This window comes from Staurois parvus, unplaced genomic scaffold, assembly GCF_062004578.1.
Source record: "Staurois parvus isolate SC_StPar_1 unplaced genomic scaffold, SC_StPar_1.0 ptg000717l, whole genome shotgun sequence".
Lineage (NCBI taxonomy): Eukaryota > Metazoa > Chordata > Amphibia > Anura > Ranidae > Staurois > Staurois parvus.
Genome location: NW_028318513.1, coordinates 319028 through 337321, shown reverse-complemented (window position 1 = coordinate 337321; position 18294 = coordinate 319028). Strand labels below are relative to the sequence as shown.

At 40.0% G+C, this 18294-nt stretch overlaps 1 protein-coding gene across 1 annotated transcript in view; it reads left to right on the top strand.

The window, feature by feature from the left end:
• The window catches only part of IPO9 (importin 9), an 88778-nt gene that overhangs the window by 38613 nt on the left and 31871 nt on the right, over window positions 1-18294 (top strand). The window contains exons 8-16 of the mRNA XM_089653628.1: window positions 427-527; window positions 647-705; window positions 2585-2733; window positions 2936-3034; window positions 3265-3371; window positions 6990-7129; window positions 7933-8092; window positions 8167-8393; window positions 8548-8696. Coding sequence (XP_089509754.1) covers window positions 427-527; window positions 647-705; window positions 2585-2733; window positions 2936-3034; window positions 3265-3371; window positions 6990-7129; window positions 7933-8092; window positions 8167-8393; window positions 8548-8696 — 1191 coding nt within the window. The remainder of the gene's footprint in view (window positions 1-426; window positions 528-646; window positions 706-2584; window positions 2734-2935; window positions 3035-3264; window positions 3372-6989; window positions 7130-7932; window positions 8093-8166; window positions 8394-8547; window positions 8697-18294) is intronic.

The window sequence follows — 18294 nt, the reverse complement described above, 5'->3', positions numbered from 1 at the left end:
CTCTCTCTCTCTCATCAGGTTTGAGTAGACTGGAATTCTGGAATTAGTACAACATTGCTGTTTTCATTGGTTAGTGATGGCTAAAATGCAAAGTCGCAGAGCACTGGTTTCTAGGTACCTGCGTCTTAGGGCCACTGCAGCTTTATATAATTGCTATGACATGCAAATACATTTGCAGTACTGTGTTTTAATGTTACCATTAGTATGTGAATGTTGACCCACTTTAAATGTCTTTTAATTGAGGATTTTTTTGTGGTGAAGCTACAAATGTGTGAACTATTCAAATCTGTCTTTGCATTAGACGCTATAGATTTTATCTATACCGTATTTAAAAAAATCTTTTAATTCCATCCCATATCTTGGCATGACATTTATGTGCTCTAATTCTGCTTAAAATTGTTTCTTTCATGTCCCTTTTTATCTCAGGCTGTAACTGCGCTAGTAAAGAATTTTCCTAAGCACATGGTGTCATCAATGCAGCAGATTCTACCTATTGTATGGAATACGCTGACTGAGAGTGCTGCTTTATATCCTTTATTCCTGATAATTTTCCCATTGTGATTAATTTGCAAGTCTACACAAATGCTATTGTGGCAAATTCCTGTTTGTTATATAATAGAATTACCTTCCTTAATTATCCTTCCACTTATGTCAGAACTGAAGTAAATGATACAGAAGATATAGAGGACCCTGTGGATTCTGATGGTTTGTTTTGTTTTATTTGTGAATTTAGGTCACAATATTCCTATATTTAGGTATTTTTTGTGATCAAAAACTTGTTGATGGTGGACAAATCCCTATAAAATTGCAAAAGTGTGTGGAACGCATTTGGCTATCCAGTAACCTAAGACTGTGTGCAGGACTTAAACGTATATTTATTAAAGCATCTTTAAAATTATTGTGAAACTTAAAGCAGTATTAAACCCAAAAGAAAACATTCATTATGTTGCAGCTTACCAATTCTAAGATGTGGTGGCTGCCTTAGTTTTTTTTTTTCCTTTATTTTCATCCAGTGATCCAGCCAGTAGTTGTTGTTTTTCAGCAGAAAAAGCTCTCCTGCAAATGTAACAGTTAAAGGGTTGAGACAAACCAAATTACCAGTGACAGAGGTGCTTACAATGGTCAGCTTTATTTATCCATGTAAAACCTTTACAAATATAAATCTTAGTCCATCTAACACTCCCCTCCCCCCAAGACTGACAATGCTGCTCTTCAAAGGTGTTGCCTGTATTCCTTCATCCAGAGTGGGGGCAATACAGAAGGTGTGTTACTGGCCAGATTACCAGGTAAGGGAGGGAAAAAAAGAACCTAAAAATGAATTAATGCAACCACCACATGTATGGAATGGTTAGCAGCAATATATTACATTTATGGTTTATTATCATATTCAATTATTGGTTTACTGTCTATAGAATTAACAATTACATTAAATTTTAATGTTACAAATTATGTAATGATGTGACTAGCTATATATTGTTTAGGCCCCTTTCACACGGGACGGTTCTGGTTTTGCTCAGCAGGTGATCCATGAACTGATACCCCGCTGAGCTGGCGGATGGCAGGTCTGTGTCTGCTCTGCTTATGCAGAGTGGACACTGACATATCCTGCTCTCTTCAGTGGGCAGATGGATGTAAACGGACAGGCTGTCCATTTACAACTGACTGCCCACCGATCTGGCCAGACAGAGGAGAGCGGATCCCCCTTCCTTTTTGTTTTTGCCGGATCAGAAGTAGCTGGGTGTAAACGGACATAAGTCAGTTTACATCTGAATGCCCATGGAGGAGAATGTAGGGGGTCTGGTCGTGTCCGTCAGAAAAACAGACAGGCGGACCCGACAAGACCACCCGTGTGAAAGGGGCCTTAAGTGTATCTAATGGCGAAACTATGGACAGTGGGAAAGAGTTTTATAGTTACACAGGTTAAAAAAGGATGCAAGCACATCTAGTTCAACCAGTCGAAAAAGTAACTAAATAGAAAACCTCCAGAATCCTACATCCACAGGATTCTGATGGACTTGGAGGAAGGTAAACCTCTATAAATCATGCACCAATTTACTGCAGCGGAGGAAAAATATTTTCCTTCCTGATATCCCAAAGACAATTGGATGTTCTTTGGATCAGCAATCCCTGGTGTTGTCTTTTGATATACAGCAATATTTTAATCATTTAGAAATGCATCCAGCCCTTTTTTCAAATTTCTCTATAAAGTTATCATTACTGTCTGTGTCCCCAGTGTGGGTATTCATCTTATTGATTTGTCTTGGTGACCATTGTTGCAGTGACAGAAGTGAGAAGAATTCCAATACTGGATTTTCTACAGAAAAAAAGAGGCAAGGGGAAATCCTCCAATTGGGACACTTGTTCTGGTGACAAGGTGGAATCCACTCACTTTGCAGAGATTTTGTCTTACTGTTGCATCACGAGAACAGGAGATTTTCAACAGGACAAAAAAAGCCCTTTAACCTTAGCCCTTAACCCTTTCCTACTCCATCCAAACTAAAAACAAATGTATTGGCTGTACTTACACTTTAAATACTTTTGCGTCTGTTGAATTAATTTTTGTTCTTGCTTTTCATCCTACCAGGTGAAGTTTTAGGATTTGAAAATCTGGTGTTTAGTATCTTTGAGTTTGTGCACACCTTGCTAGAGAACAAGTTTAAAGGGACAGTGAAAAAAGCTCTTCCAGAGTTGTTCTACTACATTATACTCTACATGCAAATCACAGAAGAACAGGTAAGAAGCTAGATACAGTAGATATGATGTACAGCTTTTGGATGTCCACTGCTAAGCTTAGTGACTTCTTTAGACATTGAATATGTATAGCTGTGTAACAGGAGAGAAAACAGACCTTGGAATGAGCAGGTTATGAAGCATGGGTCTTGTGCTAGCTTTGTTGCTAAGATCATAACTAAAATATCCTTATTTTGTTTTCTAGATAAAGGTGTGGACTGCAAATCCTCAGCAGTTTGTTGAAGATGAAGACGACGACACATTTTCATACACTGTTCGAATAGCTGCCCAGGATCTTTTGCTAGTGAGTGAAACGCATTGCAAATAATGTATTAAGTAGAGAGTGCTTAAGAGAAGTTTGTTAGAAAAGACTGCAGCCGTAAAGTCCAGCAAGAAAGAAACTTACTATATTTGTGATTTGTTTTTATGGTATTGTGGACAGACTACTTAAAACCTGTGCAATTACACCACTGTGTTATAATGACTGCACTATTATGACTGCACATAATATTTCTGTTTTCCCGTTGTTTATAGGCAGTATCCAGTGAGTTTCAAAATGAGAGTGCAGTCGCACTTGCTGCTGCTGCTACACGTCATCTGCAGGAGGCCGAACAGATAAAGAGCCAAGGGGCAGAGCACTGGTTAATATAGCTTATATTTTTTGAAAACACAGTTAAAGGGAAACAATAATTTTTTCGGATGGTATTTATTTGCTTTGCACAATGAAATATTTGTAGAGAAAGCCCAGCAAGTAGCATATTTTGTCTACCTAAAACCTTGGGCAGAGCTATGCAGACAGGAAGTGACAGAGGGGTTACTCTGACAGATTTACTATGTTTGTAAATTACAGTTTGAAATTTTGAGCTCTGTGAACAGGTTTATAAGAACAGAAGCTTAAGAGAAAATGTAAAACATGAATGGAAGACTAGAACTCCCCTTACTGGCTAAATAGAATACAAAATATGTATGTGATATTTCAGATTTACCTGATGATAAAGTTTAATTATATTTTTAGTTCTGACCATAAGGAAAAAAGAAAATGTGTAAAAAAAAAAAACTACAAAATATTTGTATTAAATTGTAATGTTGGGCATAATGTCCCACACCTGACTCCAGAAAAGTGCCTATGACAATAGGGACAATAGTGAGATTATCCTATATTTTTATAACTTTTGAACTCCTATATGATATTCAACAATACTTATGTTATGTGTATATGTATGAAGCTGTCGGCACTAATTATGCATAGTTGCCAACCAAAACTACCTACAGCAGGTAAAATAAGTATTGAACCCATCACCATTTTTCTCAATAAATATATTTCTAAAGGTGCTATTGACATGAACATTTCACCACATGTTGGTAACAACCCATGCAATCCATACATACTAAGAAACCAAAACAAATATGTTCAGAAATTAAGTTATGTGTAATAAAATGGAATGACACAGGGAAAAAGTATTGCACACATGAAGAAAGGGAGTTGCAAAAAGGCATGGAAAGCCAAGACACCATTCGAAATATATCAGTAATTAGAAAGCAATCCTGCCTCTTCTCAGTGCAATTTAATATCAGCTGGTTCAGTCTCAACTGATTGCCTATAAATAGGTGTCTAATTACCAAGGTGTCACACAAGAAACATCTCCTGATGGGTAAAAGTAGAGATGCACCGATACCGGTATCGGTGCCAATACTGAGTATTTTCATGAGTAGTCATGAAAATATTCCTAATACCTTAATTGATACTTTGTGGTGCGATTTGCGTTAATGGGTGCAAATTGCACCACAAAGATTAGCATGCGATTTGAACAGGAATGCTATTACTGTCCAATTTGCATGCGGTTTCCCCACTGCTCCTGTGTGAACCCAGGCGTGTCATAGCCCAAGTTCACACAGAAGTGGTACGGGAAACCTCCCTGCAGGTATTCCATGCTGAGTTTCAGTGGTAGGAGAGAAAGCGACAGGGATTTGACATTGAAGAGGAAATAAATCGGCGGGGATTTCAAATCCTTGGCGTTTTCTCTCCTCTCTTACCACAGACATTCAGCATGGGATGCCTGCTGGGAGGTTTCCCACACTGCTCTGAGTGTGAACTCGGGCTATGACAAGTCTGGGTTAACACAGGAGCAGCAGGGAAACCGCATGCGATTTGGATAGGAATCGCATTCCTATTCAAATTCCATGAAATTTTTTGTGCTGCAATTTGCGTCCAGTAATGCAAATCACACTGCAAAGTATCGGTACTCAGTATTGGCAAGTACTTGACTGAAAGTATCGGCACTTGTACTCACCAGTAAAAAAAAAAAAATATCAGTGCATCCCTAGGTAAAAGCAAAGCGCTTTCTCAAGACCCTCTCAACCTTATTGTTGCAAAACATACTGATGCCATTGGTTACAGAAGGATTTCTAAACTGAATGTTACAGTAAACACTGTTGAGACCATAATCCTGAAGTGGAAAGAACATCATTTCACCATAAACCGGCCACGACCAAGTGCTCCTCGCAAGATTTCTGACAGAGGAGTGAAAAGAATTGCCAAAAGAGTAGTCCAAGTGACAAGGACCACTGGTGGAGAGCTTCAGAAAGACCTGGAATTAGCAGGTACAATTGTTTCAAAGAAAACAAAACAATACGTAATGCATTCAACCGCCATGGCTGACCTGTACGCGCAATCACCACGCAAGACTCCATTGCTGAAGAAAAAGCATGTTAGAGCTTGTTTAAAGTTTGCTGTACAACATTTGGACAAGCCTATGAAATACTGGGATAATATAGTCTGGTCAGATGAGACTAAAATTTAACTCTTTGGATGCCATAATACACACCAAATGGCACTGCACATCACCCCAAAAACACCATACCAATAGTGATGTTTGGAGGTGGAAACATCATGGTGCGGGGCTATTTATAATACGGTACTGACAAACTTCATGTCATTGAAGGAAGGATGAATGGGAAAATGTACCAAGGCATTCTTGATAAAAATCTGCCAGAATGAAGATGAAACGAGGGTATGCATTTCAGCAAGACAATGATCCCAAACACAAAGCCAAGGAAACTCTCAATTGGTTTCAAAGAGAGAAAATAAAGCTGCTAGAATGGTCTAGCCAATCTCCTGACTTGAATCCAACAGATAATCTATGGGAAGAACCAAAAGATCAGAGTTCATAGAAGAGGCCCACGGAACTTTCAAGATCTGAAGACTGTGTGGAAGAATGGGCCAAAATCACACCTGAGAAATTTATGTAACTAGTTTCCACATACAGAAGGCATATTCAAGCTGTCATTACCAAGAAGGATTTTGTACAAAGTATCAAGTAAATTTCGGTTAGCGTGTTCAATACTATTTCCCTGTGTCAATCCATTTTATTACACATAACTTAATTTCTGAACTTATTTGTTTTTGTTTCTTTGTACGTATGGATTGCATGGTTTGTTACCGACATGTGGTGAAATGTTCATGTCAATAGCACCTTTTAGAAATATATTTATTGAGAAAAATGGTGATGGGTTCAATACTTATTTTACCTGCTGTAGGTAGTTTTGGTTGGTAACTATGCATAATTTAGTGCTGACAGCTTCATACATATACACATAACATAAGTATTGTTGAATATCATATAGGAGTTCAAAAGTTATAAATATATAGGATAATCTTACTATTGTCCCTATTGTCATAGGCACTTTTCTGGAGTCAGGTGTGGGACATTATGCCCAACATTACAATTTAATAGAAATATTTCGTAGTTTTTTTTACACATTTTCTTTTTTTTTCCTTGTGAAAATGCTGAAAATGTAATGTCAATAGCACCTTTAGAAATTTATATTTGCCGAGAAAAATAGTGGTGGGTTCAATACTTTTTACCCACTGTATAACAGATTGTGCGATAAGTGTCCAACTATGGTGATTGGCATTCTAGTGGCTAAGCCAAGATATGGAAAAATGTTATTTTGGTGAGGTGGGAAACATACTGCCATTGCTAAAAAGGTTTATACATAATCTTGCATCATTGAAGGCTTTCTGTCAGTTGAATATGTAACTGAAATTCAGCTTTAGTGTTAGGGCTAAGGCTTGTAAGATGCTAATCACACTACACACTACTGCACAGCAGATGCTATTTGGGCTGACATAGTGTATATCTGTGTGTGTGTGTGTAATATGCAATTTTAGTTGTAGTAAAAAAGTAAATTAACTGAATATGATTATATGTTTACTATGCTTGAGTTTGGTATAAACAGAACATGCTGTGATTGTGCAGGTGGAAGATACACGAGGCTTGCATGCTGGCCTTGGGCTCAGTGAAGTCTGTAATTATAGATGGTGTGCAAAGTGGACGAGTTCAGTTTGACATGCCTGGCTTCTTAACTGGTGTCATTCTTGCAGACCTTAATCTTTCAGGTATGTAATTTGCAGGTGGAAAAAATATAGCAAAATAAATACTTAACCATGTATGTTTTTTCACCTCTGTGTCATGTGCCAGCTTTGCTTTTAGCAGTGTTTCTCATTTGGTCCTCATATCCCTCTGTCATTGCATGTTTACAAAGAGTGCTGTACTTTTGCATAGCACCAGAACTCAGAAAACTCAATTGCATAAGTTGGAGCAATATTGGAAGATCAATGTAAATGTTTATAGCATAATCAGTGTTATTGTTCAGAACTATTCAATTGCCTGCTGTCATGGAGGATGTTAAAGTACAACTAAAGGCAAAACTTGTGGGTTTTTTTTTTCGTTTTGGATGGAGTCGAAAGGGAATAGAACACCAGTCAGTTTTTATTGCTCTGTACCCTCGTTAGGGAGATTCACCCTCTATATTTGATCTGTTTACCATTATCATTGAACGTAAAAGAGAACCCCAAATTTGGGTTGTCCCCAGACAACTAAGAGGGGCAATCTTCCAATGGAGATACTAGTTCTGGTGACCTGGGAGTCCCCTTAGGAATCCCTTTAATTTGATGGGATTTTCTCTCACTCCGTTTGGCTATGGGACAGGAAGTGAAGGGACGTCTCCCCAATGGGACAAAGATGGAAAAAAGTAAACTGACAGGGTTTTGACAACCTGCCCTTCCCCCTTACTCTAACCAAAATGAAAAAAAAAAATTGTCTATTTCTACCTTAAGGAATGTATAATGGTTATATGAGGAATAATAAACATTAAAGTGTGGGTTACCAGTTTGTTTGTTTTTTTCTGTCTCCCTGTCAGTTTCTCCTTTTCTCTTGGGACGTTCGCTTTGGGCTGCCAGTAGATTTACAGCTGCAATGTCACCAGAGCTGATACAGCAATTTCTTCAAGCCACAGTCAGTGGGCTGCATGATAACCAGCCACCCTCAGTAAGAATATCTGCCGTCCGAGCTATCTGGGGGTAAGAGAATGAAATTTTATTTCAGTTAAAAGATTTTGACTTTTCTTTGCTTAGTTGTCCATTGTTGGTTTTAGATACTGTGATCAGCTGAAGATCTCTGAAAGCACTCATGTGCTCCAGCCATTCTTGCCCAGTGTGGTTGATGGACTTATCCACCTGGCAGCACAATTCACTTCTGAAGTTCTTAATCTGGTAATGGAAACACTCTGCATTGTCTGCAGTGTGGATCCAGTGTTTACAGCCAATGCTGAATCCAAAATCTGCCCTTTCACGATCGCTATTTTCCTCAAGTATAGCAATGGTAAGTAATGTGAATGAGTGGGTTTAATTTCAATAACATTTGTCAACTGTCATTTCTTGTAACTTACATGTGTGTGTTGTTTATGTTTTGTGTGGGGTTTTTTTTGTTTTTGTTTGTGTTTATTTTTTGTTTTTAACTTCATTTTGCTTTTCAGATCCTGTTGTCGCTTCTTTGGCTCAAGACATTTTTAAAGAGCTTGCTCAGATAGAGGGATGTCAGAGTGCCATGCAGATGAGGCTTATTCCCACTTTGGTCAGCATAATGCAGGCTCCTTCTGAGAAGATCCCAAGTGGTCTCTGTGCGGTGAGTTCTTGGTTCTTACAATAACCAAAATGCATGCCTATTAGGGTAATTTATAATCCTTTTTCAATGTTTTTTATTTATAAAACTGTTTTGTTGTGAAATTATCATGGGTTCTTGGTTATATAAAAAAGTACATGCAGCTATAAGATCATGAATTAATAAATGACACATGCATACAAATTAGAGTAGTGCAATTTATTTTCTCTAGTATTCATTAATCATCTTTTTTGTTTAAATCGGATCATTTTTTTAATTAAAAGTTGAGTCTCCACGTACTCGCACTTGTTCATAGAGAAACACCAATGTGGAGATCGTACAGTATACAGACAGGACCTTTAACCGCTTCCCGACCGCCCTATAGTACTGCTATAGGGAGGCAGGGATGCACAAGATCATTTATATATATATATATATATATATATATATATATATATATATATATGATTTTGTATTTCCAGGTAGGGAGTGTGCGCACGCTTCCTGCGCTGCTATTGGCTCCTCGGCATGTCAGTCACCGGGTCCTGGACGCCAATTCTCGGTCGGGACTTGGTGATCGTCGGCGGAGCTGACGGGAGAGTTCTGTATGTAAACAATACAGATCTCTCCCCTATCAGCACAAACATTCACACACAGCAGAGCAATACAAAGCAGCTTGTTTTCCTTGTAAAACACACACAGCACACTTAGTAAAACAAACACCGCACTCAGTTAACCCTTTGATCGCCCCAGATGTTAACCCCTTCCTGCCCAGTGTCATTAGTATAGTGTCAGTTCTTTTTATTCACACTGATCACTGTATAAGTGGCAGTGGCAGTTAGTCACTTCCCTCCCAGTGTCACAATGCCTGCCGTAGTCCTGCAGTAAGTTGCTGATCGCTGCCATTACTAGTAGAAAAAAAAATTAAACTTCCAGTATATATACCGCCATTTGTAGATGCTATAACTTTCATGTAAACCAATTAATTTACACGTATTGGAAATTTTTTTTTTTTTTTTTAGCAAAGTCGTAGCAGAATATATTTTGGCCTAAATTTATGACGAAATTATATTTTTTTAAATTTTTTTATTAGACATGTTTAATAGCAAAAAGTAAAAAAAAGTTTTTTTGTTTTTTTTCCCCAAAATTGTCGGTCTTTTTTTGTTTATAGCGCACAAAATAAAAAACTGCATAGGTGATCAAATATCACCAAAAGAAAGCTGTTTGTGGGGAAAAAAAGGACATAAATTTAATTTATGTACAATGTTGCATGACCTTGCAATTGTCAGTTAAAGTAATGCAGTGCTGTTTCACAAAAAATGGTCTGGACAGGAAGGGGGGTAAGTGGTTAAAAGGAGAGTTAAACTCAATATCCTGCTTCCAGATGGTGTAGATATCTGACGATACATAGGTGCTCCCAAATAGATTTAAAGAAGATGGCATGTGTGTAGACCACAACATACATAAAAAGTTAGAAAAAAGAAAAAACCCATATAAAAATAGACTAAACTTTTGTAAACAAGCTGTCTTGATGTGTCCATCTGCATTGAGTAATATGTAAGTTTTTGGTTTCAAATGGGTAGACTCGACATACAGTTGTGTTCAAAATAATAGCAGTGTGTTGAAAAAAGTGAATAAAGCTCAAAATCTTTCTAATAGCTTTTATTTTCATACACACAAATGCATTGGGAACACTATACATTCTATTCCAAATCAAAACATGAAGAAAAATATATCAAATTTGTGTTGTTCCTCTAAAGAAATTGAAGAAAAGTGAATATTAGACTGTTCAAAAAAATAGCAGTGTTTGTATTCTTCTTTACAAACTCAAACATTCACTATATAAGCTGAAAAATGTTTGAAGATTTTGCTTTCCTTTGAATCAATTAATATTTAGTTGTATAAGCACTGTTTCTGAGAACTGCTGTACATCTGTGTTGCATGGAGTCAACCAACTTCTGACACCTGTGAACAGGTATTCCAGCCCAGGATGATTGGACTACATTCCACAGTTCTTCTCTATTTCATGGTTTTGCCTCAGAAACTGCATTTTTGATGTCACCCCACAAGTTTTCTATCAGATTAAGATCCGGGGATTGGGCTGGCCACTCCATAACGTCAATCTTGTTGGTCTGGAACCCAGATGTTGCACGTTTACTGGTGTGTTTGGGGTCGTTGTCTTGTTGGAACACCCATTTCAAGGGCATTTCCTCTTCAGCATAAGGCAGTATGACCTCTTCAAGTATTCTGATGTATTCAAACTGATCCATGATCCCTGGTATGCGATAAATAGGCCCAACACCGTAGTATGAGAAACATCCCCATATCATGATGCTTGCGCAACCATGCTTCACTGTCTTCACAGTGTATTGTGGCTTGAATTCAGTGTTTGGGGGTCGTCTGACAAACTGCCTCCGGCCACTAGACCCAAAAAGAACAATCTTACTTTCATCAGTCCACAAAATGTTGCACCATTTCTCTTTAGGCCAGTCAATGTGCTCTTTGGCAAATTGTAACCTCTTCAGCATGTCTTTTTTTCAACAGTGGAACTTTGCAGGGGCTTCTTGCAGATAGCTTGGCTTCACATAGGCGTCTTCTAATTGTAACAGTACTCACAGGTAACTTTAGACCTTCTTTGATCTTCTTGGAGCTGATTGTTGGCTGAGTCCTTGCCATTTTGGCTATTCTTCTATCCATTCCAATGGTAGTTTTTCGCTTTCTTCCACGTCTTTCAGGTTTTGGTTGCCATTTTAAAGCATTTGCAATCATTTTAGCTGAGCAGCCTATCATTTTCTGCACTTCTTCATATGTTTTTCCCTCTCCAATCAACTTTTTAATCAAGGTACGCTGTTCTTCTGAACAATGCCTGGAACGACCCATTTTCCTCAGAATTTCAGAGAGAAATGCACTGTAACCAGCATGTACAACATTTGCTGCCCTCCTTCCTTAAATAAGGGCAATAATTGCCACCTGTTTTTCAAAGAATGAATGACCTCACTAATAGAACTCCACACTGCTATTATTTTGAACGTTCCCCTTTCAATTAGTGATTTAATTACACAGAATCAGCAGCATGCATGTCATGACTGTTGGGTCTGTTGGATTTCTATTACTCTACTACACCTGCTAGTAAATTATTTGCCATGTAGAAATATCCTTTCTACCTAATACCGTGATTGATCAGGTTAGTGATGTCTGACTGCTATTATTTTGAACACAACTGTATATGAGGTGCCCCAATTCATTATCTCTGTGAAGGTTCCTCATAATGAACTGAATAATTGTTAAACAATTTTCAAAAGAAGTGGCTTTAAAAGGGACTTATTTTTAAATATACCTGTATATTTATTCAGTCACCACTTGATAATTAAAGAATGTGCTTACAATTTACCCAGAATTCGGCTTATGGTGCTATGTCATCTTTGCAACTGTTCCCCTACTTGTATTTATATAATGCTTTTTCTGAAAACCTGAAATAAAACGTCAGTATCATAATAACTTAAGGCCCAGCAGCAATAAAAATGTCTAGGTGCTGTGGTTTATTGCTCTGGAAAGGCTCATAGCTGATAGATGGTAGTGAATGCCTTGAGGACCATTACAGATGAGTGATTGTAAAGTCCGTATTTTTTTTGTTGTTGTTTTAATAACGAACATGTTTACCTGCTCTGTGCAATAGAATTGCACAGTGTCCCCAAACTTCTCTTTGTAGGTTTCCTGCTGGAGCCCCTGGCAACTCCCCTTCTTTCTGTGCCCCCCATAGCAAGCTACTTGCTTTGGGGGCACACCTGTGGGCTTGATCGTGAGCTCCGTGCCTGCATCCATAGACAGCGTGGCTCGGCCCTGCACCCTCGTCGCAGGACTTGACTAACAGCAGCGGGAGCCAATGGCTTCCGCTGCCTCAGCAAAGCCTGTGAGAGCTAGAAGAAGTAGAGAGAGCCACTACAAATGGGCACAGTGTTGGATTGGGTGAGGTAATTATTGGGAAGGGGGGGCGATATTGCTACCTAAACATTTTTACCTTAATTCTGGGAATGCATTAAGGTAAAAAAAAATTCGGCTTTAAAACCTCTTTAATACCGTGTTTCCCTGAAAATAAGACAAGCCCTAGTGGTACTTTTTGACGTACCGCTAATATAAGCCCTCCCCCGAAAATAAAATCTACCTCCACCAGGGGAGAACTGACCATTCGGGCAGTGCCCGAGGACCCGGGGTCACTGCAGGGCCCCATGAGAGGCTCAGTTTGTCCCTGTATGTGCCGCTTCTGATATAAGCAGGCATTGAGGGGATGGACAGTGAGGCAGGCACTGCAGACACCTCTCCTCGGAGTTTCAGTAGAGGGACGGGTCCACAACCCTGCCACGGTGCTGAAGATGGAGTGCTGGAGGGGCGGGCAGAGTATGCAGCAGGTCAGTGTAATCCCCCAACCCTGGTGACAGTACTACAGCTTCATGTAGGAGGAGAAAGAGGGCAGAGAGAGAGAAGGCAGAGAGAGAGAGGGCAGAGGGGGGGGCTTGCTTTGAAACATACTTTTTTGTAGAGCTGGTTAGGTTGCAAGCCGACGATCCCCGCAGGATGGATCGGATCTGCGGATTGGGGAGGATAATGGATCGGACTCCGATCCATTATGCTCAATCCGCAGATCCGATCCATCCTGCGGGGATCATTAGAGGGGGTGTCAATAAAAATAAGACCTACCCGAAAATAAGCCCTAGTGCATTTTTGTAACCTAAAATTAATATAAGACAGTGTCTTATTTTCGGGGAAGCACGGTAGTATAATTCATGTTACATATTTTTACAGCTTAATGGTTTCCAATACCATTTCTATGCTGATAACACACAAATCTATCTCTCTGCTCCTCAGCTCACCCCATCAGTTTGCACACGTATCACCGATTTACTAACAGACATATCAGACTGGATGTCACACCACTTCCTAAAACTCATATCAAAAACTGAGCTCATAATTATTCCTCCCCCACATGCCTCTTCCCCTGATTTCGCAGTCAGGATCAATAGCACCACTAGCAACCCATCCCTGCATGCCAGGGTGCTAGGTGTAACCTTGGATTTTGAACTATCCTTTCAGGCCCACATCCAATCCCTGTCCAAATCATGCCACCTCAACCTCAGCAACATCTCAGAATACGCCCCTTTTTAACCAATGATACCACAAAGCTCCTAATTCACTCCCTGGTAATCTTTCCTCGAATACTGCAACTCCCTCCTCATTGGCCTACCTTTTACATAGGCTATCCCCCCTCCAGTCCATCGTGAATACTGCTGCCAGGCTCATTCACCTTATCAACCGTTCAGTGTCTGCTACCCCTCTCATCCACCTTACCAACCGTTCAGTGTCTGCTACCCCTCTCTTCCAATCCCTCCACTGGCTTCCACTTGCTCAACTAATAAAATTAAAAATACTAACAACAACTTACAAAAGCCATCCACAACTCTGCCCCCAGCTACAATCACCAATCTGGTCTAAAAAATATCAACCAAACCGCTCTCTTCAATCCTCCCAAGACCTTCTGCTCTCTAGTTCCCATGTCGCCTCCTCCCATGCTTGCCTCCAGGACTTCTCCCGAGCTTCTCCCATCCTATGGAACTTCCTACCCCAATCTGTCCGGCTGTCTCCTAATCTATCCACCCTTAGACGATCCCTGAAAACCTTTCTCTTTAAAGAAGTCTATCCTGCTTCTACCTAGTAAACCACCATTTATTTCCTCCATCAGCTCATCCCCCCACAACTATTGTCTTTTGTATCACTCAACCCTTCCTCCTGGATTGTAAGCTCTAACGAGCAGGGCCCTCTATTTCCTCTTGTACCAAATTGTATTGCATAAATTGCATAAAAGGAATTGGGATGTCTCGCAAAAAAAATATATAAAATATTATGTAATAAGGTCCAACACGGAAAGTTCTAATTATTACATGGAAAATTCTGCCGACTCGCCAAGTACAATGGTGGTGTCCTCAGAACCATATCATATAAAGTAAAAGAGAAGAAAACCAGGGGAAAGAGATCCACTGGCATAGAGGTCCTAATGAGAACAAACCGCGGCTAGAAAAAATATTAGTTTATTCCAAAGTCAGAATCAAAAATTACAAAAATAGGACAACCTCCACCTCACATAGACAAATAAAATGACAACGTTGTCACGTGCCGGAATCCCAGCTCCACTGACATGCACACATAAATGCACTGGTGGGTGAAATTTAGATAAAGATGTAAATAAAAGGTGGACACTAAGAAGGAGACAGGAATGAGGTCAGAAAAGGAAAAGGAAATAATTAGACAAGATATGGCCAGATATGGAGACAATCAATTATAGCAATGTCCATACGCAGTAATAGCACTGAAAACAGATATAATAAACGTATAGATAAGGCAACAAAATTTGATTGATGAGATGGTATAAGCCGGCTCCGCTTTGAGGGGTAAGGTCACTCAAATCTGCCTCATTCTCCCACCTTGAAGATGACCTCATTCAGAGGTAATTTATGCATCATATTGAGTGCTATGTGTATAATAAGGAGGAGTAGAGAGTGACTTGAAGTGGATCACCGTGATTAAAGGCAATTGGTTTTGCAAGTCATTTAAACAGTGCTGGTATGGTACAATAATTGGATGATGATTTTGAAAAAAAGTCCAATCAAATATTTGACAAATATCCTGTAAATGTCCAATCAATTTCCCAGTTAGTGAAATATAAAATAGAGAGGATAATGCTTCAACTGCCACTTTGTTCAAACAGTATGGTGATCACCCAAGTACAGAGCATATCCGTGACAACTAGTATGATGCACCATTCAATATTGGAATGGCAGTATAGAGATAACAGATCGTTATTCCTGTATCAGCAATTAGTTGTGTATGGAACCCAAATAGGATGGGTATAGATGCACATCCATATGATGAATAGAAGGCTAACAAAAATAGGGACAAAATTCAAGCCCGCTGAATTAAATAGCACTATATATGGCACGCCCGGTATGCAAAGGTGAAGAGCAATATATAGTGCAATTAACCAGAACACACTAAATGAACAGTTCCCATAGATGATGCAGTGCAAGCGCAATCAATATGGATACAGTTCTACTGTTGGTGGCTCATGATACTCTCACCGCTTCCAGTCAGCATGCCTGGGTAATGTGTCCATATCTAAGGCTTCAGAGGGGTCCGGTATTTGTAGCCTCATAATGTAGGAGTCCCTCCACCTTGAGCAGTGTATGCAGCCAAAGGCTCAATGGAATGAGCGAGTGAAAAAGTGTGGCAGGCAGGGAGGCCAGCTGGACGGCCTGGCCGGGATGCCGGGAACGTGGGCATCACCAGACTCTGACGTCAACGCGTTTCGCCCACCGGGTCACCTGGGCTTCTTCAGGAACCTGATGCCTAATTGCATTGAGTTGCTGCCATGTGATTGGCTGATTAGCAATTTGTGTTACCAATAAAGTGTCCGATGAGTGTATATTTAAGCATAAAATGTGTATAATTACAACTTCAGCGCAACAAAAATCAACCTCCTTTGTATGCTAGTGCTGCTGACACTTACAAGCGTTTCCACACACAAAAAGATTTATCATATATCTTATGCATGGCACTAATATATGATATATATTTGAGCATAAACCTTTGGATTTGTTTAACCATTTGCCCTCCAGAGGATTTACCCCCTTTCCTGACCAGGCCATTTTTTGCATTACGGCATTGCGTTACTTAAACTGACAATTGCGCGCAGTCATGCAACGCCGCACCCAGATGAAACTTACGTCCTTTTTTTTCCCCATGAATTGAGCTTTCTTTTTGTGGTGAAAACCTGTGCATTTTTTATTTTTACGTTTTAAAACGTGGTTTTGCAAAACACATCGCGCGGGTGTCAGCAGCGGGTCTCAGCCGCCAGGTCACGGCCGGTCATTACCGGTCGTTTCCCCGCGATTAACGGTAATCGCTAACACAGAGCAGGGCTGCATTGTTTACACACAGCCCTGCTATTTGTCAGTTGCCTGTCAGCTCCTGACAAGCTGAACAGGGAGAGAAGAGTTTCTCTCTCCCGATCAGCCTGTCCCCGTCCAGCACACACCCCCGCCCCCTAGTAAAACACTCCCCTCACACAGTTAACCCTAAAAATGTTAACCCCTTCCTCCCCAGTGCCATTAGTACAGTGTCAGTGGGTTTTTTTTTCACTGATCACTGCATTGGTGTCACTGGGGATGTCAGTGACCCCAAGTCAGTTCCCCCCCAGTGTCAAAATGTCCGCCGCAGTCCTGCCATAAGTCACTGATCGCCGCCATTATTAGTATAAAAAAATTCAAAATCCTTGTATCTTTCCAGCCATTTGTAAACGCTATAACTTTCATGTAAACCAATTAATTTACACGTATTCTGATTTTTTTTTTTTTTTTAGCAGACATGTCGCAGAATGCATTTTGGATGAAATTTGTGACAAAATTAGATTTTTTAATTTTTTTTACTGGACATGTTTAATAGCAAAAAGTCCAAAATATATTTTTTTTTCTCAAAATTGTCACCCTTTTTTTTATAGCGCAAAAAATTAAAACCGCACAGGCGATCAAATACCACCGAAAGAAAGCTCAATTTGTGGGAAAAAAGGATGTAAATTTAATTTAATTTGGGTGCAGTGTTGCATGACCGCGCAATTGTCAGTTAAAGTAACGCAGCGCCGTTACACAAACCTCTTCTGTAACCGCTTCCTGACCACCCTACAGCAGAAATACTGCTACAGGGCGGCATGGGTACGCAAAATCACACACACACACACACACACACACACACACACACACACATATATATATATATATATATATATATATATATATATATATATATATATATATACATACACGTGATTCGCGCTCCCGTGGCTTTCACACCCCTCCCAGATAGCGTCAGATTGCCCGTCAGTACACCAGTCATCACATTTAACCCCTTGATTGCCAGGAGCACGCTCATGTACAATAAACCTCCATTGCTAGTATAGTGTCTGAACGGGTCAATATCTTTGATCAGGTCAGCACTATACCAGCGTTCACATTAGTATAGCGTCCCCAAAAACGCAGCGGTAGCGGGATCAGCCCCGGCACCTGCCAACACCTGCGTTTAGCCCCTACGCTTACCCCCCCCTTCTCCCCCAGCAAGTGCAGTGTCAGTAGGTCACTGTCACTTGATACATTGCACACAAAACTGCAGTGTTCGCAGGATCAGGCCTGATCTCTGTTAGCACTTGCCGGCAAATTTTGATGACTCTCATATGCAGCAGAGTGCCAGTACTAGTGCCGCTCTACCTTTTGGTGAACTGGTAAGTACCAGCGGTCTAGTACATCCTGGTCTTTCACATACCTCCTTGATTTGTGGAGCTGTTTTTCACGGAATATCTGTATGCGTTGATTGTGGATCAAAGCAGTTTATATGCACAACAATTTATTGCCGCCAACCCAAATTCAAACCTTGCCAGACCATTCGCATGGAAACTCATTACGGTTTTCAAATGTACATTTTTTTTGGACCTAACCCTCAACATGGGCATTACTAAAAGAAATGAATTTCGGTTGTATTGGTCCGCAGACCCGATTCATCATATGCCGTGTTCTCTGCTGCCATT